This window comes from Protomyctophum bolini, assembly GCF_963924005.1.
Source record: "Protomyctophum bolini genome assembly, chromosome: 1".
Classification (NCBI taxonomy): domain Eukaryota; kingdom Metazoa; phylum Chordata; class Actinopteri; order Myctophiformes; family Myctophidae; genus Protomyctophum; species Protomyctophum bolini.
This window is the reverse complement of record NC_137862.1, coordinates 26,311,735-26,336,727: the sequence shown is the minus strand read 5'-3', so window position 1 is coordinate 26,336,727 and position 24,993 is coordinate 26,311,735. Positions and strand designations below refer to the sequence as shown.

The 24,993-nt window shown below is 47.1% G+C and overlaps 1 protein-coding gene across 4 annotated transcripts in view; it reads left to right on the top strand.

Annotated features, from left to right (window-relative positions):
- The window catches only part of adamtsl3 (ADAMTS-like 3), a 143,590-nt gene that overhangs the window by 69,388 nt on the left and 49,209 nt on the right, over nucleotides 1-24,993 (top strand). For all 4 annotated transcript variants that reach the window (XM_080766725.1, XM_080766723.1, XM_080766724.1 and 1 more), the window contains exons 4-13: nucleotides 7,946-8,385; nucleotides 11,151-11,196; nucleotides 11,415-11,651; nucleotides 14,675-14,801; nucleotides 18,106-18,180; nucleotides 19,776-19,933; nucleotides 22,214-22,325; nucleotides 22,798-22,936; nucleotides 23,160-23,210; nucleotides 24,943-24,993. The exon at nucleotides 24,943-24,993 is cut by the window's right edge and continues 187 nt beyond it. In XM_080766725.1, coding sequence (XP_080622851.1) covers nucleotides 7,946-8,385; nucleotides 11,151-11,196; nucleotides 11,415-11,651; nucleotides 14,675-14,801; nucleotides 18,106-18,180; nucleotides 19,776-19,933; nucleotides 22,214-22,325; nucleotides 22,798-22,936; nucleotides 23,160-23,210; nucleotides 24,943-24,993 — 1,436 coding nt within the window. The remainder of the gene's footprint in view (nucleotides 1-7,945; nucleotides 8,386-11,150; nucleotides 11,197-11,414; nucleotides 11,652-14,674; nucleotides 14,802-18,105; nucleotides 18,181-19,775; nucleotides 19,934-22,213; nucleotides 22,326-22,797; nucleotides 22,937-23,159; nucleotides 23,211-24,942) is intronic.

The window sequence follows — 24,993 nt, the reverse complement described above, 5'->3', positions numbered from 1 at the left end:
CCCACTTGGAAGGCAGTTTGCAGGTGAGGGATCACTGTTGTTGCGAAACTGTGTGAACCACCCCAGATAAAATCATCAACATGACAAGCAAGCACTCCAGACACATTACAATCATTATCCAACCAATAAAAAATGGCAGGGTCAACTTGTGACATCTTTCCTCCAGTTTGCAACATTGTTTCTTTAACTCTATTGTACCAGTACAGTGATGCATCATTTAGTCCATAAACACATTTATTCAGCTTCCACAGAGTTCCTTCACTCTTTGCTTCAGGTGGTGGACGGAGATAAATGTCTCGGGATAGCTCATTTCCTTGAAGGAATGCTGACTTAATGTCCATAGAGTGGGGTGTCCATTGGTTTTGACATATCACTGACATGAGTAGTCTAAGAGACTCTGAGGCACATGTTGGAGAGTCCTTTGGGAGGTCCTTTGTGTTTAGCTCTTCAAAACCTCTCGCCACTAGTCTTGCTTTTGGAACTATGCCGTCTGCTGTGTCTTTGAGTGTGCACACCCATCTTGTGGAAATACACTTTTGTCCCATATTTTTTACTTCATTGAACACTCCATGTTTTTCCCAGTTACTGATTTCAGTAAGTTTAGCTGATTCAAATGACACATCCTTTGTAACCAGTACATCATCGTGGTGTCTGTCAGGTGGCTGTTCCACCCTGTCCAATAGTTCAATCTGCAGTGTGTCAACCTGTGAAAGGTCAGCTGACCTGGTTGTGCCAGTGAGGCTAACTGGCTCAGTGTACTCCAGATTGTACCAGTTCTTGTTTTTTCCTGTTGCTTTTCCTGCTCGGCTGAGCACTTTTGCTGTGTGTGAAATTCCAGTGTCTCTTTCCACATACTTAATGAATTGACCTCTGCAGTCTGTTCTTCTGATAGTAGGTTGTCGGTTGGATGGATCATTGGTCTGCTCAATGTTGTCTGTGTCATTATTAGAGTCCCCTGCAGCATTCTCTGTGTCAGGTACATCACTAGATTCAGTATCAGGTACATTTACAACATTGTTCATGTCACATTCTGCTGCATTATATTCTGTCTGACTTTCTTGGCTGTCACCTGACTTGTCAGTGTAGTGATCTTTGGCCTTGCGTAGTCTACAGTGATGCACCCGGACATAGGTGCCCCCATGTCTAACAAATATGACCACGCCGTCCCGTCCAATTACCACTCCAGGGCCTTTCCATTCATTGCAGTCCATTCTTTTGTAGTACACTTTGTCTCCAGTTTCGTAGTGTTCATCTGTGGGGCGAAGCTGTGTGCGTAGAGCTCTCCTGATTCTCTCAGAGCACTCTGCCTCAGTAAACGCTGTCCTTGCTTCATGCAATGCTGAAATGTGCTGTCCTACCCATTTACTTATTGTAGTGCCCTCCAGGGCAGGCGGTTTATCAACTAGCACAGAAGGTAGGTTTGGATTTTGCCCAAATACTAGCTGATATGGACTAAATCCATGTACATTGTGCATTGTATTCTTTGCCATGAGAGCCCAATCTAGGGCTGTTTTCCAATCACATCCACTGCTTTTCTTCACCTTTAACATTATCTCTGTAAGGGTCTGGTTATGCCTTTCACACAATCCATTACTCCATGGACTGTAGGCAGCAGTGGTTTTGGTTTCAATGTTAAAGTTCTCTGCCATGTCTCTCATTTCCTCATTGTTGAATTCTCCTCCGTTGTCAAAAAAAAGTTTTGCCGGGGCTCCATGAACACTCACCCAGGAATGAATAAAGTGCCTCACAATTTCACTGGATTTTTTTGTGGTCACAATACTACCAGCACTGAACCTGGTGAAATGATCAATCATGTGAAGGTACCACACATTAGGTTCTAGCTCATGCAGATCTAATGCCACAGTTCCATTGTAGGTTGAAGCCATTGGTAGACCAACTGATGGCTTTGGCTTGGGTTTGTTGTACCTGAGACATGTTTCGCAGCTGCTTACAATGTCATTCAAAATAGTAATGCTCTCATCATCATTACTTCCAGCACTAGTCAGTAATTTTTTAAGTTTATCAACTGAAGCATGTCCAAACTGCTTGTGAAGTTTCACCAAAGCTTTGTGTTTTTCATCTTTACTCATGTCATCTGTTATGGCCAGAACCTCATTAGCTTGGGGTTCATTCTCACAAGTGGCTGTGCAATCTCTGTCCACTATGCTGACACAGTAGTGTCCAGAGGAGGTGATTTCAAGGGGCACAGGTTCATGAAACATTGTGGCTTTATCATTCTCAATGTCAAGCACAGCTTTTGCCCTCTTAAGTGATGCTTTGCTTAGTAGTAAAGGAATGTCCACTGGGACCACCTCAGTCTCTATATGGCACTTAGTTTGGCCTATCTTAGCTGGGACTTTCACCTTTTTTGTAGATTGAACAACTTGACCATCACCAAACTTGAAAGCTCTTCTACTCTGTGTACTTTCCATTTTATTCCTCTCACTCTTCTTCAGTGTATGAATGTAACTGTCCAACCATTTTTCACCACAGACTGTTCTGGTGCATGCAGTGTCAATTACAGCTGAACCCAAGGCCTCCACCATGAATATTTCAGCATCAGATATTGACTCTTTAGAAAACAAAGTAATGTTGCACTTTTCAATTTGATCTGCCTCTGAATTTTCTTCCGTCATTTTCACATGCTCAGCTTTGTGTGGGCAGTCCTTAGCCCAGTGGAACGTACTCTGACAAATAGCACATTTTGTTCTTTTTCCATACCTGTCCAGTGGGTTTGAGCCAGTCAATGGCGCCCTCGCATGGTTGGTTTGGGGATGGAATTTGCTCCCGTATTTACCGTCTTTCCTCTGATCAACATACAAAGCATGCTCGTCTTGTCGCACTTGAATTCCTCCACTGCTGCTCGTGGATAACACAGTCTTGTCTCCAAAAATCCTTTTTAGAGCTGACTTCATGCTTGCAAATGTAAGTGTTGAACACGCTGTAAGAGCAAGCTGCTTATCTTTAACATCCAGATCGGCTGTATCCAACAACTTAAATGCTAAAACAGTATCAGGAAGAGTCATGTCAAATTTTCGCATTTTGTTGTACCTCTGCTCGAAATGGACGATGTAATCCGCCATGGAAACGTCACGTTCTCTCCGAGTCTTGTCAAAGTCCGTGTATGCGTCGTAAGCCCGGTCTTTTTCTTCTTTTAGGAATACATTATCCAATGCCTCTACAAGTGTCTTCATCCCATCATCTTTGTTCAAATCGTCCGCAGGTATTTCCAACGCTGTATCTCTAGCTCGTCCCGTCAGCTAAAGCCTGTTTCTTCGGATCCAGTTCAGTGACACGTTTCCACATTTCAACTTCATTTTTCCAGCTCTCATAAGACTTCTTTTCTTCAAACGCCGGTGGGACTCTGTAGTTAATGTTGTTAGCCATCCTCTGCTACCATTGATAAGTCAAAAACGACAACCTTCTTCTTTGTAATATGAAACTTTATATCAGTTGAACATAGCGTAAAACAACAACCTGGCCACTGCCATTGATTCATATAATAGACTGTCTGCTAAAGCCCGCGCATAGTGCAAAGCCCGCTGGGTAGTGGGATGTACCATAGTGACAGAACCGTAAGTACCATAATAGTAGAATGCACAAACAGAATATTTACAAGTATGATATCTGTCAATGCAGGCTGAGTACAAAAGGTATCAAAAGGTCAACACAAATGTAGGGAAGCTTCGATATGGAAATTCTTGGCCGATACTGATGTTTAAAATACAGTTGTTTTTATTTCCCCCTTTTGTGTGGAGCTATAGCGGCCCTCTGGAGTGAGTGTGGAACTATAGCGGCCCTCTGGAGTGAGTGTGGAACTATAGCGGCCCTCTGGAGTGAGTGTGGAACTATAGCGGCCCTCTGGAGTGAGTGTGGAACTATAGCGGCCCTCTGGAGTGAGTGTGGAACTATAAAGGTTCTCTGGAGTGAGTGTTGAACTTTTGCGCCACATTGTGTCGCATTGTGATGTCATATATTGATGATGACATCAGTGTGGAACTTGGGTAATTGGGTAATTGGGCTAGAATGATCAGTGGTTTCGATGGGACGGTGGATCTGACATGATTATTTCTCAAACTGAGGGAAAACGGGAAAAATATTCCGGGATTTGACTCCCTCTGCCTCCTACCGGCAGCATGCTAAAGAAAAAGAACACATGGCGCTGCTTCTGTGTCGTGGTTTAATGGAAGATGGAAGAAACGAACGCATAAAGAAAAGGAACAAAGCTAATGAAAAGTTAATGAGCTGCAATGAACGACCTCTCTGTATTGTTTTGTTTCGATGGGCGAGCGGCAGCCGGTCCGCCCAGCCTGTCCAAGACGAGAGAACTGCTGAGACTGAACTATGCACAGCTCCAGACAATAGGCCGGGCCCAGCGCCGCTGTCCGGGGCCAAAAGAGTCTTGGCCCGGCCCGGGGAGATTCTGTTCATACCAATGTTATTACTGTTGGAGGTCCACCCTGGCTTGAGACCCCCACCACACATTTCATCCTGTTGGCTCATTCAAGGTCAGGGGAGGCGGTGGCTCAGGGGTAGAGTGGCCGGATGGGAACCGCAAGGTTGCCAGTTCGAACCCTGTGGGCTCCCCCAGAGTTAGTGTCGCCGTGTCCAAGACACTTTAAACCCCTAATTGCTCCCGATGAGCAGGTTGGTGTCTTGCATGGTTTCCTCCGGCATCGGTGTATGAATGTGTGTGTGACTCTAATGCACAATCTATGTAAAGTTGTGTGTGTGTGTGTGTGTGTGTGTGTGTGTGTGTGTGTGTGTGTGTGTGTGTGTGTGTGTGTGTGTGTGTGTGTGTGTGTGTGTGTGTGTGTGTGTGTGTGTGTGTGTGTGTGTTCGTGCATGCGTGCGTGCGTGGGTGTGTGGGTGAATGTAATGCACAATCTATGTTAATGTGTGTGTGTGTGAGAGTGGGTGAATGTAATGCACAATCTCTGTAAAGTCCTTTGGATAAAGGCGATATATAAATGCACCGTTCAAGGTTGTACTTTATTGTTACATCTGTGTACATCTTATTGTGTACATAAGAGTAAAACCTATTTTTGTTTGGCTTCCTTCAGACTGCCATTGACAATTGACTGGCGTGGACACCATAGTGTTGTTTTTCGCAACAAAATTCTATTTAGTTTAGTCATAGTCTGTGGAATTAAAGTTTTAGTCACCTGGAATGTTTTAGTATTAGTGTAGTTTTAGTCGACAGAATATCACAAGATTTTAGTCTACTAAATCCACATTTGATTTAGTCGACTAAAATGTATTTTGTCAGGCCTTGATGCTATAGTAGTATAGTGGATATCTTGTCCACTAGTAGGGTCCTAACATTTTAGTCTAGTTCTTATTTGTTGACGAAATTGTCAATATATTTAGTCTTAGTTTTAGTCATCATAGCTGAGTTTTCATTTAGTTTCCATTTTGTTTTTGTCAGTGAAAAAAGGTAGTCGACGAAAAAATTTCGTCATAGTTTTAGTCGACAAAATCAACACTGGGTGGGTACCCTGCCCCCTCCCTCCCTCCACCACCAGCCTCAAGGTTGGGCGAGAGTGAAAGCAGTGAAATGCACGCACAGAGCCAGTGTCAGATTCCTTCTCTCTCTGGCAGCACAGGGTCTGCTGTGACATCACTGACCCTGAGGAAGCCAATTTTCCTATTTTTGGTGACATACAGCCAGGAAAACACTGTCTCTCTCTCTCAGTGTTTCTCTATGTCTCTCTGTCTCTATGTCTTGTCTCATCTCCTCCTCCTCCTTCTCCCTCTCCCTCTCCGTCTCCCTCTCCCTCTCCCTCTCCCTCTCCCTCTCCCTCTCCCTCTCCCTCTCCCTCTCCCTCTGCCCCTCTCTCTCTCTCCCCCTTTCTCTCTCTCTCTCTCTCTCTCTCTCTCTCTCTCTCTCTCTCTCTCTCTCTCTCTCTCTCTCTCTCTCTCTCTCTCTCTGAGCTTTCTTCCACATCCACAACAAACGAGAGAGAGAAAGAAGCTCATCTTGTGTGTGACAGACAGACAGACAGACAGACAGACAGACAGACAGACAGACAGACAGACAGACAGACAGACAGACAGACAGACAGACAGACTTGTATGTTTTGATTAGGCGTTCTACAATGTTTGCACAGTTTGCATGGACAGGCACAGAGAAGTACACTACAATGTACAGTACAACAAGCAAGCTATATGAAGCTATGAACAACGCTTCACAGTGCATGTGTCCTTCATTCCATTCAGCGCGTAACCTCGGGTTCAACACGGAGGACACACAGCGGTGGCTCAGCACTCCGTTTCCTCTCAGATGACTTTGATTCCAAATGAACTTGTCTTTTGGATATTTTGTCTGTGCTGGACAGTAAACCCAACATCTGAGCTTCTGGGCCGGCCGCTCATTCACTGGGTCTGTCTGTGGTACCCCGAAAGCGTCTCTCTCCCCTCCCCGCTTCCTCCCCCCTAGCTCCCACGCTGAAAGAAATGTTGTCAGGGGAAGAAGGAAAGGAGAAGAAATAATATATACATTCCCACAAAGCTGTGTCTTTGAAAACCGCAGTGTGTTATTCTGTGTCTCGGATAACCCAATCCTGTAATGGTCCCTCCATCCCCCCCTCCTCCGGCCAACTCACAACTTAAACCCTGTGTCCGCCCGGCGCGGGCAAATTATTCTAAACCAGCCGTGAACCGTGGCGCTGTGATCCAAATTCCGCTCGCTCGCGGATGCTTGTGTGTGTGGTGGTGGTGGTGCCTTAAGGTGGTCAACTTCTAACTACTGCACTTGCTCTACTTGGATATATTTGTGCTGCATGCGTACCTAAAGAAGGAAGTGGGCTGGTTTTTTTAGAACGTTACATGATCTTTAGTCGACGAGCCAAGCGGCAACAAAAAAAAACACACAGACGCTGCACGACGCGTAACACCAGCGCATTTCTCAACGCCACCCGTCTCCTGTTGAATCTGCGTTTATACACGCAGTACACGCTGATCTTATTCTGCGGACTACATGTGGCTCTTGGGCTTTGCTTGGCATAGTTTCCAAAGTAAAACAAAATAATAATAATGCTAAAGTAGAATCCATAGCAAACTAATCAAAACACTGGAGCACAGAACTGACTGACACAGTGAATAGCAGGCAGGCTGTTGAATCTCGGGCAATGTGAATCATGGCCATCGGGGACCAGGCAATCGTATTCGGAAACGGTTCCAATTAAACGGATTCAGTCCGTCTCAGTGTGAACCGCCTATCATAAAGCAGCGACAGCCAGGAGAGACAAAGCGACTTTGGGGTCAGAGGTAGAACCTAAAGCGTTTTATAGTACACGCGTTAGCATGAGTCAGCCGGAAGCCTCAGAGAGCGTGTTTGACCCTCAACCAGACCTCCTCCGACCCCGTGGACATTCCCAGACTCTGACTGGGTGTTTGTCGTTAACCAGCTTGTGCCAACGACATGCACTGTGCATCAGTCATCAGTATATTCAGTACGCCTTGGCGAGCCATGAGGTCAGGAGCCTATCTCCTGTTTCTGTAGCGGGAGACAGCTTGATGTACACTTTGTACAGGTACACCCCCTGGACATGACGTACAAGTACATGCCCATGCCCCTCCCTGTGCTGAGAGCCAAGCAGGGAGGCACTGGGTCCCATTTCGTCCGTGGTACAACCCAGTACAATACACCATTGTGGACAACATCTTATGCAATGACAATAAAAATACTGTACGTACGAGACGCTATGTCATCAAATAGTGGTCCGTGGCTCTCAAATGCCGAATAAATAACAATTTAATTAAAAAACAATTGAGATGGGGGTCGGCGGCTGAATACATAATATCATTCAAGAGGTCCTTGACATGAAAAAGTTTGAGAACCACTGTGTGTTTTTCAGAAAACCTTCATGATTTAGGCGACATTTTGTAGAATCTGATCTCAGGTCTTAATGGGTCATTGTCTTCTGTTCTGTGTGTCCCACAGGCGTCCAGGTCGACCCGATCAGACGAGAACAGGGACAAGGAGAGGGACACTGGCTGGGACGTGTCCAGGTCGACCCGATCAGACGAGAACAGGGACATGGGCTGGGACGTGTCCAGGTCGACCCGATCAGACGAGAACAGGGACATGGGCTGGAACATGTCCAGGACGACCCACTCAGACGAGGACAGGGACATGGGCTGGAACATGTCCATGACGACCCACTCAGACGAGGACAGGGACATGGGCTGGAACATGTCCAGGACGACCCGTTCAGACGAGGACGAGGACAGGGACATTGGCTGGGACGTGTCCAGGACGACCCGCTCAGACGAGGACAGGGACAGGGACACTGGCTGGGACGCCTGGGGGGACTGGAGCGACTGCTCCCGGACCTGTGGGGGCGGGGCCTCCTATTCGCTGCGACGCTGTCTCAATGGAGGGTGAGTGAGTACGGTTCAGTTACTTTACATCAGTGGTTCCCAAACGTTTGCACGTCAAGGACCCCCAAATTGACACTAATTATCCCCGCGGACCTGTACGTGTGTGTGTGTGTGTGTGTGTGTGTGTGGCCTCTATAGGAGGAGACAGGGGCCTCTATAGGAGGAGACAGGCCTCTATAGGAGGAGACAGAGGCCTCAATAGGAGGAGACAGAGGCCTCTATAGGAGGAGACAGGCCTCTATAGGAGGAGACAGGCCTCTATAGGAGGAGACAGAGGCCTCAATAGGAGGAGACAGGCCTCTATAGGAGGAGACAGGCCTCTATAGGAGGAGACAGAGGCCTCTATAGGAGGAGACAGAGGCCTCTATAGGAGGAGACAGGGGCCTCTATAGGAGGAGACAGGGGCCTCTATAGGAGGAGACAGAGGCCTCTATAGGAGGAGACAGAGGCCTCTATAGGAGGAGACAGAGGCCTCTATAGGAGGAGACAGGGGCCTCTATAGGAGGAGACAGGGGCCTCTATAGGAGGAGACAGGGGCCTCTATAGGAGGAGACAGAGGCCTCTATAGGAGGAGACAGAGGCCTCTATAGGAGGAGACAGGGGCCTCTATAGGAGGAGACAGAGGCCTCTATAGGAGGAGACAGAGACCTCTATAGCAGGAGACAGAGCATGACAGAGGCTACCAGAACGCTTTGTGTGGAATAAAAGATGAGCAAAGGACAGTTATCTACAGCTCAGGTCAATGAAAGGTCTGTTCCTCTCACCGCTGCAGAGAGAGAGAGAGAGACAGAGACAGAGACAGAGAGAGCGGGGGGGGGTGGGGGTGGGGGGGGGGCTTCCATTAAACCTATATACTGTAGTATTTCCACTCCAGCGGGTTTCCACGTTCAACATTCAGTCCAGTCTCTCAACGCGGCAATTTGCTGTGCAGTGGTGCTTGTTCAGGAAGTGTTCCGCATCGCAGCCAGTCTATTTTATACAGTGCACTCTCTCTCTCTGTGTCTGTGTCTCTGCTTTTCAATTACATTCAATTCAAATATACTTTATTGGCATGACAATAAATTATACATATTCAGAATCAGAACAAATAATATAAACAAGACAAGGAAGAACATAAGCAAACATGACATTGGTCTATTAATTGTAGTATAGACTTATAGTATTCACCCATTGTCCCTCATTTTGTGGCAGGACGATACATATTTTGCTGCCAACCTGGAACATTCAGCTTTTTCACCTAATAAGTAGGGGATTGCCTGGATAGAGTCAAACTGTATCCTTGTTTTTGTTATTTCTGTTAATTTAGGGTAGTATTCTTCAATGTGTTCCTATTTGTCACATGCAGTCAAGAAGTGGAGCTGTCTCCACCACTCTTTGACTACAGTGAGGACACAGCCTGTCCTCTCTGGGCAGTGTGATCGCAGCCTGTCCTCTCTGGGCAGTGTGAACACAGCCTGTCCTCTCTGGGCAGTGTGAACACAGCCTGTCCTCTCTGGGCAGTGTGATCGCAGCCTGTCCTCTCTGGGCAGCCAGGTTTGACTACAGTGAGAACACAGCCTGTCCTCTCTGGGCAGCCAGGTTTGACTACAGTGAGAACACAGCCTGTCCTCTCTGGGCTGCAGTGTGAACACAGCCTGTCCTCTCTGGGCAGTGTGAACACAGCCTGTCCTCTCTGGGCAGTGTGATCGCAGCCTGTCCTCTCTGGGCAGCCAGGTTTGACTACAGTGAGAACACAGCCTGTCCTCTCTGGGCAGCCAGGTTTGACTACAGTGAGAACACAGCCTGTCCTCTCTGGGCTGCAGTGTGAACACAGCCTGTCCTCTCTGGGCAGTGTGAACACAGCCTGTCCTCTCTGGGTAGACAGGTTACTACAGTGAGAACACAGCCTGTCATCTCTGGGCAGCCAGGTGACTACAGTGAGAACACAGCCTGTCCTCTCTGGGCAGTGTGATCGCAGCCTGTCCTCTCTGGGCAGCCAGGTTTGACTACAGTGAGGACACAGCCTGTCCTCTCTGATACAATTACAAAGTCAAACGATATATGATACGGATACGATATTTGCTGTTTACATAAAGATTATCCTTTGATTGTTTCAATAAAAATGGATGTTTCGATACAGTTACTACATCGTTACACTCCTGTACTCCAGAGGTATTAGGACCTCTGTTGCTGAAGTGAATGTTTCCTGTGGAGCAACGTGTCGTCTCCACGGGGATGTGGAGTTTCCGTTGATGACATCCAGATGTTTATCTCTGGCCTGTCAGGAGCCGTTAGGGAGGAAGGAAGGCGTGTGAATATTAGTCGTATTGTTTAGTCGTCGTATACCTTATAGTTCCAAACGGGGACCCATGTCTTGTTCACGGACACATGTTTATGGATCGCAAGTAAATATGCCCTGTTTTTCGTTCCATGCATAAAATAATCACACCTGTGTGACGACCCTCAAAGCTGTCTGTCTGTCTGTCTGTCTGTCTGTCTGTCTGTCTGTCTGTCTGTCTGTCTGTCTGTCTGTCTGTCTGTCTGTCTGTCTGTCTGTCTGTCTGTCTGTCTGTCTGTCTGTCTGTCTGTCTGTCTGTCATGTCTACATTTGAAATAGTTTGAAAGGAAAAGTCACAACTTCTGACTGACTGAAAGTGAGTCACATCTCAGTTACTGTGGTCTATATCAGAGACCGTCTCCCTCTTGGGCACGCACGCACGCACGCACGGAGATGACGGAGAGTTGGACCTGTTAACAGTATTTCCTGCTCTGTCGTTGCTTTGCAGAAACTGCAAGGGCAAAAATATCCGCTACCGAAGCTGCAGCATCATGGTGAGTGTGATTTATTTCACCACATTCATCCACATACATCCCTTTTATGGGCATATCATTATAGGCGAAAACCTTCACAACACGTTGTTGTTTTTTTTGGCTTTTTTATTTCGTCTCGTCTCGTCTCGTCTCGTCTCGTCTCGTCTCGTCTCGTCTCGTCTCGTCTCGTCTCGTCTCCTCTCCTCTCCTCTCCTCTCCTCTCCTCTCCTCTCCATCAGGACTGCCCAGCGGATTCGGGAGACTTCCGCTCGCAGCAGTGTTCTGCCCACAACGACATCAAGCACCAGGGCGTGGCGTACGAGTGGGTCGCGGCACCCTACGAGGCGGCCGCGCCGTGCGCGCTGCGCTGCCAGGCCAAGGGGCGGAGCCTGATGGTGGAGCTGGCGCCCAAGGTGCTGGACGGAACACGCTGCCGAGCCGACGCCTTCCACATGTGCATCAGCGGAGCCTGTCAGGTATACTTTCTGTCGCCAAATAGCATGCTAGCTGCGTGTGTGTGTGTGTGTGTGTGTGTGTGTGTGTGTGTGTGTGTGTGGTTGCAAGATGGCGGCAGGAGTGAACGCTGGTTCACCAGCCAAAATGCACTAATTCCACACTAAAGCACACCCGTCGTAACTACCGTCGTCAATGTAGGGAAGAAAGGTTATTATTATTATGGATAGACTGGACTTGATCGACTCCTCCCCCCTCCCTATCCGAATGAAATTGCAGGCAATCAGAGAATTGGCACTCGCCAAAATTCAACATCTATTCTCGAACATCCATTTACAGAACTGAATAACAGCAGTGCGCTTTGTGAGGGGCTGGTTCTGTCTCAATACTCACTCCACCTGTGCCATACTGTTTCAGTAATGTGTAAACCCATTCAATATTCGGTACAGCTAAAAACTAGATTAAAATGCTAGGAAGGGGACTAGTGGACAAGAGATCCAGTATCCAGTATAAGAGAGAGAGAGCGATATAGGGTGTCTATCAAGGCCTGCAGACAGAGTAGGACACTCAGTTATCCCATTTAGACCTGAGGTCCATTCTAAAAAAATATCTTTGAATCCAAACAGTTTTCTGAAAAACTTAAGTTTCTGTGTCAGTGATGCTCATGTAGCAGAGTGGCTCAGAGCCATCCATATAGGGATATCCCTTTGGTCTAGTGGTTAAGACGTTGGACTTTCACGCGGGAGACCTGGGTTAAAATCCCCGGCGTTACACTTTTTCATGTCAAGGACCCCCAGAATTATCTGTATTTGGCCACGGACCCCCATCTGAAAATATGTTGTTCCAGGGACTCCCTCAGAAGCAAAGATTTGAGTTAACACTTTCGCTCTTCACATACTAGAGCATGTCTGAAATAAGTGTCAGAGCTGAAATCGACATTTAAATATGAAATAAATGCTTAAACATGTAGCCGTAGCTAGGTGTAATGTTAGAGACCACAGAAGTGAACATTTCAAGCCTGTTTTCTCAACTCGCTGTTTTCTGCAAGACATTACTCTATAAGCCATATCTCCAAAACTGGTGGGTCAAACTGAACAACCAATATGTCAATTTGAAGCTATGATTCCCTGCTTTCATATGACATGGGAAAAAAATAATAGCAGTCTCTCAGTCAAATTTGGTCACATATAGTCAAAGATTTGCGTCACATTTTCCTAAAATAGCTACAAGCTCACTCAGTGCCGCACTACGAGCTTGTAGATCTGCTATTTTTCAATAGCTAAAGTGTAACATAATGCTTTAACAACAAAAGGGGTTCCCATCCCGTCCTGAAGGGGTTATTATACCCCAAGCAGCAGCAGCAGCAGCAGCAGGCTAAATGTCTGGTAATGGAAAGGACAGCTTCATGGTTGTGAAGTTGATGGATTGGGTTTACGTATAGCTGGTTTCATCGAGGGCCTCCGTCCGCGCTGGCCTCGCATTCCAGCGTGAAGTTGAGTATATCGTCTGACTTAACGGCGGCTCTAGCTATGAGAGCTCCTGTGTGCCGTGCAGACAGCAGAGTGGCAGCATGCAGGGCGTCTAGACAGCAGAGTGGCAGCATGCAGGGCGTCTAGACAGCAGAGTGGCAGCATGCAGGGCGTGCAGACAGCAGAGTGGCAGCATGCAGAGTGTGCAGACAGCAGAGTGGCAGCATGCAGGGCGTCTAGACAGCAGAGTGGCAGCATGCAGGGCGTCTAGACAGCAGAGTGGCAGCATGCAGGGCGTCTAGACAGCAGAGTGGCAGCATGCAGGGCGTGCAGACAGCAGAGTGGCAGCATGCAGGGTGTGCAGACAGCAGAGTGGCAGCATGCAGAGTGTGCAGACAGCAGAGTGGCAGCATGCAGGGCGTCTAGACAGCAGAGTGGCAGCATGCAGGGCGTCTAGACAGCAGAGTGGCAGCATGCAGGGCGTCTAGACAGCAGAGTGGCAGCATGCAGAGTGTGCAGACAGCAGAGTGGCAGCATGCAGAGTGTGCAGACAGCAGAGTGGCAGCATGCAGGGCGTGCAGACAGCAGAGTGGCAGCATGCAGGGCGTGGCGTGCAGACAGCAGAGTGGCAGCATGCAGAGTGTGCAGACAGCAGAGTGGCAGCATGCAGGGCGTGGCGTGCAGACAGCAGTGGCAGCATGCAGAGTGTGCAGACAGCAGAGTGGCAGCATGCAGAGTGTGCAGACAGCAGAGTGGCAGCATGCAGAGTGTGCAGACAGCAGAGTGGCAGCATGCAGAGTGTGCAGACAGCAGAGTGGCAGCATGCAGAGTGTGCAGACAGCAGAGTGGCAGCATGCAGAGTGTGCAGACAGCAGAGTGGCAGCATGCAGAGTGTGCAGACAGCAGAGTGGCAGCATGCAGGGCGTGCAGACAGCAGAGTGGCAGCATGCAGGGCGTGCAGACAGCAGAGTGGCAGCATGCAGAGTGTGCAGACAGCAGAGTGGCAGCATGCAGGGTGTGCAGACAGCAGAGTGGCAGCATGCAGAGTGTGCAGACAGCAGAGTGTACAGTATGCAGGGCGTGCAGACAGCAGAGTGGCAGCATGCAGAGTGTGCAGACAGCAGAGTGGCAGCATGCAGGGTGTGCAGACAGCAGAGTGGCAGCATGCAGAGTGTGCAGACAGCAGAGTGGCAGCATGCAGAGTGTGCAGACAGCAGAGTGTACAGTATGTGCATTTGAGTATAGGTTTTGTTTGTCACTTGTGTGTCACTCTTTTGTAACCCATGTTTTCGCCCGGTGCCACTTGCCTAATACGCTTGTAATCCTGGGCGCTACTCTCCCTCTGCCAACCTGGGGAGAGCCCAGAACTGAGCTCATGCTTCCTTCAATGCATAGGGAGTCCAAGTCGCTTCTTTTCACCTGACGGGGGGATGGGGGGGGGGGGGGGGGTTCCCCGGTAGGACATAGCACGTGGAAGTAACACTTTATTCACTCGTACATCCCAATCTCTCTGTGTGTGCGTGTGTGCGTGCGTGCGTTTGCGTTTGCGTGTGTGTGTGTGTGTGTGCTGTTCCCAGGAGGTGGGCTGTGATCGTCAGCTGGGTAGCGGAGCCAGAGAGGATAACTGTGGTGTGTGTGGTGGAGATGGATCTACGTGTCGCCTGGTGCGTGGGCAGGCTCTGCCACATGTCTCGCCAGAACAACGTAGGTACAACATGCAGTGATGAATTTGATGTCATTGTCACTCATTTATATACATACAGGTTTTTAGGAAAGACATCTGTAAAAGTGGGGAACTCGACTGCACAGTTGTTTACAAAGTCAAAGCAGTGACGTGTTGTTGTTGAAGTCTAGTTCAATATTTCTTTCAGTTTGCATGTAGCCGATTTTTTTAAAACGTCTCTTGACACTGAAGAACAGTCCTGTTAAAACGGCATCCTCTTCTTAACCATCCCAAAGCTAATCTAGCATGTTACCACAATGTCCCAAAGACCCCAAAAAATGGGACCCAGTGCCCTCCCTGCTTGGCAGTTGGCACTCAGCATCAAGGGTTGGATTGGGGGGGTCAGTCCCTGCTTGGCACTCAGCATCAAGGGTTGGATTGGGGGGTCAGTCCCTGCTTGGCACTCAGCATCAAAGGTTGGATTGGAGGGGTAAGTACCTGCTTGGCACTCAGCATCAAGGGTTGGATTGGAGGGGTAAGTACCACAAAACTATAGCGTCATGTCCAGAGGGTGTACTTGTACATCAAGCCGCCTCGCGCTAGAGAAACAAGAGATATAGGCTCCTGCCCCTATGGACCTCATGGCTCGGCAAGGTTGAACCCATGGGCCGAGCATCTCCGAGCACACATACAGTGCTCACAGGAGCGAGAGAGAGACAGAGGAGATGTTCACTTTTCCCCTCTGTTCTGTCATAGCTCCTAATGAGCATCTGGTTTCATGCCAGATATACTCCTCATCTCTCTCTCTCTCTCTCTCTCTCTCTCTCTCTCTCCCACTCCCACTCCAACTATTGTTATGGTACATCTTCTCCTGTCTGTGACATCATGTGGACTCCTGGGGCTGTTTTGACCCGTAGTGGGGCTGTTCGAGCCCCCACACTGTTTCTTTAGGAACACTATTTTCTAGTTTAAACTATTTTCCTATTTGTATCCCCCCCCATGTGCCTTGGGCAGCGTTAGCATTCCAAAAGAGGAGGATGGATCCCGTTAATGACCCATGGTTACTCAGGCTTAGCGAGGCCCTTACTTGAACATTATTTTATCCCCACGTCACGTCACGCCACGCACGTCACACACGCGCACGCATGCACGTCACACACGCGCACGCATGCACGCACGCACTTCATTCATTCACCTCCATTATATTCATGACTTATTCATGCCTATTTTGCATCTTTCTGTGGCTCCAGATGATCCCTGTGCTTTAGACCCGCTGTTGACCTGTCTGTCTAGCATCAAATGTTGGATGAGTGAGAACTTTCTCAAGCTAAACGAGGATAAGACAGAAGTTCTCATAATCGGTTCTAGTGAGCAGAAAGAATCAATAATAAGCAGACTTGGTAACCTGACTGTAGAAAGTAACAGTAAAGTAAAGAACCTGGGGGTTATTATTGATTCTGAATTGAATTTCAATTCACACATTAATCATGTTACCAAGATTGCCTTTTTTCACCTTAGAAATATTGCACGAATCAGAGCCTATTTGTCCTTGGACGATGCAAAAACGCTAATCCACGCCTTTGTTTTTTCTCGGCTTGACTACTGCAATGCACTTTTTTCAGGACTGCCTAAGAAAACAACTGACAGACTACAACTTGTCCAAAATGCAGCAGCCAGAGTTTTAACTAGAACTAAGATGAGAGAACATATTACTCCAGTTTTGGCATCACTGCACTGGCTTCCGGTTGTTTTTAGGATTGATTTTAAATTTATTTTACTTGTCTATAAAGCTCTCAATGGTCTCGCACCTTCCTACCTACATGACTGCCTGCCTAAATATGTCCCAAACCGCCCCCTAAGGTCTTCCACTGCCGGCCTGCTCGCTTTGCCAAAAAAAATGGCAACTAAAAAACACGGGGAAGCAGCTTTTTGCTTCTACGGGCCGTCGGCATGGAACAAGCTCCCACTGTACCTTCGTCAGGCAGCCTCTGTAGACATTTTTAAAGCTCAGCTCAAGACCCACTTCTACAACATTGCTTTTAATTGATCTTTTATTTTTTTTATTTTTGTTATTCATGTCCTCACTGTATTGCATTACTGCTTGTTTTTAATGTTGTTGCCTTGCTTTTCTTTTATCCTCCATTTCTCTGTGAAGCACTTTGAGCTGCATTTCATGTCATGAAAGGTGCTATACAAATAAAGTTTTATTATTATTATTATTATTATTTTTCAGTCATTATTATATTTGGAATATAAATGTGGAATATGAATTGGCTGCCGGTATATTCCCCAAACCTGTCGTTTAAAGTTTTAGCAGACTTGTGTAAAAATTATTCATTCCCCCAATTTGTTTGTTTGTTTGTTTGTTTGTTTGTTTGTTTGTTTGTTTGTTTCTTTCTTTCTTTCTTTCTTTCTTTGTTGCTTTCTCTTTCTTTCTTTCTTTCTTTCTTGAGTGGTGCAGCCCCTCGAATGCACAACATTGTCTGTCTGTATGTCTGTCCGTCCGTCCGTCCGAGCACGGAATGCGATGACTTTGATTGGCTGATGCATGACGACGTCGTTCTCATTATCATCATACATCATCATCATGACAAAAGGCACCGCTCATTTCACACGAGTGTGATTATTATATTTTTTTCTAAAATATGTGGTTTTACATTCCTCTCCATTTTCTTTCTTACTTTTCTTCCCCTTTTTCAACAAAACCCAATAGGCTGGACTTGAATTTATTTCATTGCTCCTATAAATTCAGATTCTGTTTCCAAGCGTAATTATTTCTGAGGCAGCAGAGCTGATGGCCGGCAGCCACGACCAGCTTAATTGTTGGACGTAGTGACCGTTTGTTGCCAGACGGAAAAGTTAGTGTTCTCAAAGTGCGGAAAATAGCATTAGCGCTCAACTCGTCTATAAAGGTCTCGCCTCGTTACGTCGCCTCTCCTCTCGACCACAGGGAGAAAAAAACACATGTTTGGTGTGAAGAAAGAGTCCATATTGGAACAGGCAGCAGTTTCACTGATGCACGCACGCACACACACACACACACACACACACACACACACACACACACACACACACACACACACACACACAGAGCAGTACATAGTTTCTGTAGTTTGGACCAGTGTTGATTTTGACAGCAATTTTTGATTTGGTGTTAGTCTTGTCACGTGTAGGTGAGGTATAAGAACCCAAACGCAGGACAGCCAGGCATGGTAGTGTTTTAATACAGTTAACTGTAATATACACATCCATATTCCATGCTTTTTGCGCAGTGTACTGTATATCCATGCAGCTGTGAAGAGGTGCCCATACTGACATGTACTGTACTGTACTGTATCCATACAGCTGTGAAGACAGTGCTAGAGGTGCCCATGGGGAGCCGTTTCCTTCGCCTCAGTGCCAAAGGCCCGGGCTCCATCGGTGAGTATATTTATGACCGCTGTGGTGGAGAGAGGAGAGAAACAATATCACTTCCACAGGATTCATATCAGATTAACATTCGGGTTAACTTTAATATTGTACATAATTATTTAATGAGACGCCCGCACACACGCACGCACGCATGCACACAAGTTAGAGAAAAGTGAGAGTGTGTGTGAGAGAGAGAGAGAGAGAGAGATGTTCCTTCTCGTTGGCTTGTATCAGGCCCCACCCCTGTGTGTGTGTGTGTGTGTGTGTGTGTGTGTGTGTGTGTGTGTGTGTGTGTGTGTGTGTGTGTGTGTGTGTGTGTGTGTGTGTGTGTGTGTGCGTGCGTGTGCGTGTGTGTGTGTGTGTGTGCTTGTGTGTGAAATGTGACAGTGCATGAGTTCCAGCTTGCATTGGGAGACAGCACAGATAGACCCAGCAGACTCATCGCTGGCTAAGATCCCAGCAGTTAGTTCCCTAGAATCAGCACACACTAAATGAATAGAATAGAATCACCTGATGACTGTAGCACACACTACATGCAATATTCCTGCAGACATGAGGTCAAAATCCATGACAGTTTTCTGAAAAACCTTATGTTTCTGTATCAGCAGTGCTCAAACTATTTAATGTGAAGGAACCCAAAACTTTCTGTTTGGTGGAAAAGGGGCGCAGGTGTAGCAAGATAATATATACATTTCTAAGTAAAGGAACATGAGAAATATGCAACATATATTTTCTGTGGGTGAAAATAGAGTGAACTTGTCTATCTTTAGTCTGCAGAAGAAAGCGTGTCCCCCCCCCCCCAGGCCGGTGGGGTGTTAGTTTGTATGATTTGGGGTTTTCATACTGTCTAATCTGATGTGAGGGAAATGTATCTGTTGCCAGAGCAACAGATACATTGCTATGGTAGAGCTCAGATATAAACAACCCCACAGACAACACAATCGCTCAGGGTTAGTGTGACCGGATGGCAACCGCAAGGTTCCCAGTTCGATCCCTGTGGGCTCCCCCAGAGTCAGTGTCGAAGTGTCCTTGAGCAAGACGCTGAACCCTAAAGTTGCTCCCGATGTGCAGGTTGGTGCCTTGCATGGTTTCCGCCACCATCGGTGTATGAATGTGTGTGTGAATGCGTGAATGCAATGCACAATCTATGTAAAGGTGTGTGAATGTGTGTGTGAATGGGTGAATGCCTTGGATAAAGGCGCTATATAAATGCACCATTTACCAAAGCACTCTAGGGTAGCAGTGTTGTCAGATGATGTGGGTTTTTGGAGTGATCTCGGAAAACTTTAGCAGGTCATTCATGATCTGTGATGATCTCTCCAGTGATGGTCTCTATACTGCCTCCTCCCTGGCCTGATGGAGGGGAAAGGAACTGGTTGGAATAAAGTGTTCCTTCCACTCGCTCACTGCTCACTCTTCATGCATTGAAGAAAGCATGAGCTCAGTTCAGGGCTCTTCCCAGGTTGGCAGAGGGGAGAGTAGCGCCCAGGATTACAGCTTAGGCAATATTGGTGAACAAAAAAACGGGGTTACAAAATAATGGGATAGATTTAATTAGAAATACATAATTAAATTAAATTAAATGTCTCTCTCTGTCTCCCCAGTGATTGAGTCGGTCTCTCTCCAGGGGAGACGGGAGGAGAGCAGTCTGGTGACTGCTGGCTCCTACGTGATCGGGAACACATCGCTGGACTTCCAGAGAGGGACGGACAGACAGACCCTGAGGACACACGGACCCCTCGCTGCCGATTACATCATCAAGGTGAGGCCATGTAGAGCAGTGGTTCTCAACCTGTGGGTCAGGACCCCAGGGGGGGTCCTCATATCCCCAGATAACAGTAAAGTGACAATTTAAGAAACATTTTCTGAAAACTGTCATGATTTAGAAGACATTTGTGACCAGATTTGACTGAGAGCCTGCCATCGTGCAAATTCCAGCTTTTCACAAGAGGTAAACGAGTTATTTCTATGTGCTATGTGTACAGCACCTACTCTGTCCTGACAGTCTGGGTGTAACCAAACAGTCTGCGTCCATTTGGCAACTGGTCTGATGTACCTTTATCACTGTTATACTGTATATACACAACAGAAAGGTACCGAAGACAATTAAGTTGTGCTTGAGCAATGTTTATTGTTTAGCAATACAGTGACATTTCATTAACCCATTCTAACCGGGTACCCGTTTTGGTGTTAGCATCATGCTATGCTTTAGCTATTGAAAAATAGCAGATCTACAAGCTCATAGCGCGCCACCGAGTGGCGAGCTACGAGCTTGTAGGTCTGCTATTTTTGAAAAATCGAAGAACGACTGACATTTTTTTAATCTGATCTCAGGTCAGAATGGGTTAATCAGACCAGTGTGTGTCCAGTGAAAACCTCGTATGAATCTGATCTCAGGTCAGAATGGGTTATGGTAGTCAGTCTGAATCCGCCTGGAGGCGTTTGGTATTGTTTATGCAGAGGCCTGTTAAAACGAATTAACTTTAAACATTATACAATAAAGATGGGCACGATTGGTCCTGTACAGAGTCAGTTGAGCCAAGCCATAGCAATGACTTCATAGTCACAACACGCAGGGTAATGGAGCGGGCGGGTCTACGTTATGCACACGAGGCAAGTTTAGTTTTGAAATGAATACTTTTCATGTCATATTCTCTCTCCTAGTTCTTGAGCCTATATACAGGTTTAATGTGTGTTTTTAGTTCAATGTTTGTTCTAAAAACGCCATTGACGATATAGAGGGTTTAATGTTTCGATGCGATGCTTCATTGCACCAAATGCGTCTTTGAACTGTACCTAAGCGATCTGATAGTAAAATATTCAATCAATTTGCATGTTTCACTTTCAATACAGATTATCTTTGTATCTGTAGGACTGCAGGGCTGCAGCCTGCAGGCTATCAGAAATGAGTGACAGATTACTTTACCTGGGTTACATCTTCTGATAGTGCTGACATGACATAATAATCCCATCTAGTGTTTCATTAGTGCGACGGAACGTGACAGAATAGGCTACAGCTGAGCTTGCCTTGACAGGCAGGCATGGACACAGTAACACACACGTTGAAACAAGGTGGTAAAGATACCAAGGAGTAGACAATGATGTCACTGTTATGCAACACGGAAGTATAATATGGACTTGAAGCTGTTTATAAACCAGTCAGTCAGTCACATCACTGACGAATCCTTGGTGTTACTCTTCCTGCGACCGATAGCCCCTGAAACCAGGCTTTCACCGTCGTCCTGAATCATTTTTTTCTCTTCTTCTTCTTTCCCCTTCATGGGCTCCTTGGGGGCACTGGACCTCGGTCCATTGCACCGGTTGTACCGTGCAAGGACCAATTGGCCGCTGACCACCATCTGAAAATATATAGTTCCAGGGACCCCCTCCCCACAGAAGCAAAGATTTGAGTTAAAAACATTCGCTCTAAATTGTATATTCAAAGATTTGCACCACATTTTCACGATAAAAAATAAATAGCTGATCTACAAGCTTGTAGAGATTTTTCTCAATAAAAGCTACAGGTTACGAGAGCTTTTATTGTTATGCTTCCGGTTTGAGGGAAAAGGAAGTTCCGTTTGATTGTTCCTGCCGTAATGACCGGATCATACGGCACTTTTGGAACAGAGACCAGGCTTTCCTTGTGAGGCGAGGTTAGGTTTTAAGTAATAAAGTCAGTCTCCCACAGCATCTCCCACTGTGGGCTGATTGCTAGCCTATGGGGTATAGCGTTGGCGCTTGGTTACGTGTGGAGGTTATGTTATTTTTACTCTGCAACTAGCCTTACTTGATCTTCTTTCATTCAAATTAAATGGATCAGCAACAGGGAGAAAATTTAACCACTCTCTCCTCTCCTCTCCTCTCCTCTCCTCTCCTCTCCTCTCCTCTCCTCTCCTCTCCTCTCCTCTCCTCTCCTCTCCTCTCCTCTCCTCTACTCTACTCTACTCTACTCTACTCTACTCTACTCTACTCTACTCTACTCTACTCTACTCTACTCTCCTCTCCTCTCCTCTCCTCTCCTCTCCCCTCCCCTCTCGTCCAGGTGAAGTATGAAGGTCCCAGAGACACTGTTTTCCTGTTCCTGTTCTACCAGCCAATCAGGTACCAGTGGAGAGAGACAGACTTCTTCCCCTGCTCAGTGACCTGTGGAGGAGGTGAGCTTCACTGACTCCATTCATTCTCTAAAAACAACAAAGTGCATGCATTACTTTGCTGTTGATCCACTAGGCTACCAGCCAGTGTTGTTTTCGTCGACTAAAACTAAGACGAAAAAATGTTCGTCTTAGTTAGTTCGTCGACTATACCTAAATAAAAACTAAGATGAGACTAAATATACTGCCGATTTCATCAACAAATAAAAACTAGACCAAATGTTAGGAAGGGACTAGTGGACAAGAGATCCAGTATAAGTCATTTTACACTTGGTTGCATGCTGAAAATAGCAGATCTACAAGCTCACAACGCGTCGCACTGCGACGCGTTGTGCGCTTGTAGATCGGCCACTATAGGCTGGCCAATAGACTGGCCACTATATAGTATCGCCCAAGGAAATGACGGTCAACTGACGACTAGACTACCAGCTGAACATTTAACAATCTGTCTGTCATGTGGTCAACTGGCCACTAGGCTACCAGCTGAACTCGGCAGAGTGCACGGACATCCGCTCCAACCAGAGCCTGCCGGAGCAGCAGTGCAACAGCTTCCCAGAGAACACCAAACCCATGCCCAAGCTGAAGGAATGTAACATGGAGCCCTGCCCGGAGAGGTATGGTTATGCCTCTGCTTTTCATATCCTCCTCTAGTCTTGTAGAACTAGCGTCCCTATTGATGTCATCAATAGGGACACATGCATCAGTAAGCAGGAACTGGGGATGGCAATGAAGGACCGGAAACTCTGCCGTGGCATTGTGAAATCTATGATCTCGACCGTCTAAAAATGATAATGCCATCTCTCTTTCTCTCTGTACTGACGCTGTCTCTCTTCCCAGCGATGGATTCAAAGAAGTTATGCCATACGACCACTTCCAACCTCTGCCTCAGTGAGTGGAACATACAACCCTAACCACTAACCACTACCGCTAACCCTAACCACTTCCAACCGCTGCCTGAGTGGAACGGGTGCATTTGTTTGGTCCAACGTGCTAACAGTCCATCAGGCATTACTCCGACACCCTACCCAAAACCCAGACTGTTGGTATATATTCTAATGTATGCAATGTATGTACATGCACCCCGATTGGAACACATACAACTGCAAATTCAAGGATTTTAGCCTGCATTTTTCTGGAGGGTCTAGATGAGTGTGGATGTTGTGAATAGTTGAGATGTCTCTCTTTCTATAGCTAGGAGCAGGGTCCATATGGACAGAGTGATAATATGTTGAGAATGAGATTAGAGCTTTAAGAAACTAGTCGACTATTCAACTAGTCGACTAGTAAATCCACTAGTCGACCTTGTTGGTACTAGTTGACTAGTGATACGTTGTTGATATGTCCCTGTCTGTCCTTCTAGCTGGGAGCAGGGTCCATATGGACAGAGTGATGAGATGTTGAGATGTCCTTGTCCTTCTAGCTGGGAGCAGGGTCCATATGGACAGAGTGATGAGATGTTGAGATGTCCCTGTCTGTCCTTCTAGCTGGGAGCAGGGTCCATATGGACAGAGTGATGAGATGTTGAGATGTCCTTGTCCTTCTAGCTGGGAGCAGGGTCCATATGGACAGAGTGATGAGATGTTGAGATGTCCCTGTCTGTCCTTCTAGCTGGGAGCAGGGTCCATATGGACAGAGTGATGAGATGTTGAGATGTCCTTGTCCTTCTAGCTGGGAGCAGGGTCCGTGGACAGAGTGATGAGATGTTGAGATGTCCTTGTCCTTCTAGCTGGGAGCAGGGTCCATATGGACAGAGTGATGAGATGTTGAGATGTCCTTGTCCTTCTAGCTGGGAGCAGGGTCCATATGGACAGAGTGATGAGATGTTGAGATGTCCTTGTCCTTCTAGCTGGGAGCAGGGTCCATATGGACAGAGTGATGAGATGTTGAGATGTCCTTGTCCTTCTAGCTGGGAGCAGGGTCCATATGGACAGAGTGATGAGATGTTGAGATGTCCTTGTCCTTCTAGCTGGGAGCAGGGTCCATATGGACAGAGTGATGAGATGTTGAGATGTCCTTGTCCTTCTAGCTGGGAGCAGGGTCCATATGGACAGAGTGATGAGATGTTGAGATGTCCTTGTCCTTCTAGCTGGGAGCAGGGTCCATATGGACAGAGTGATGAGATGTTGAGATGTCCTTGTCCTTCTAGCTGGGAGCAGGGTCCGTGGACAGAGTGATGAGATGTTGAGATGTCCTTGTCCTTCTAGCTGGGAGCAGGATCCATATGGACAGAGTGATGAGATGTTGAGATGTCCTTGTCCTTCTAGCTGGGAGCAGGGTCCGTGGACAGAGTGATGAGATGTTGAGATGTCCTTGTCCTTCTAGCTGGGAGCAGGGTCCATATGGACAGAGTGATGAGATGTTGAGATGTCCTTGTCCTTCTAGCTGGGAGCAGGGTCCGTGGACAGAGTGATGAGATGTTGAGATGTCCTTGTCCTTCTAGCTGGGAGCAGGGTCCATATGGACAGAGTGATGAGATGTTGAGATGTCCTTGTCCTTCTAGCTGGGAGCAGGGTACATATGGACAGAATGATGAGATGTTGAGATGTCCTTGTCCTTCTAGCTGGGAGCAGGGTCCATATGGACAGAGTGATGAGATGTTGAGATGTCCTTGTCCTTCTAGCTGGGAGCAGGGTCCGTGGACAGAGTGCTCGGTGTCGTGCGGCGAGGCCGG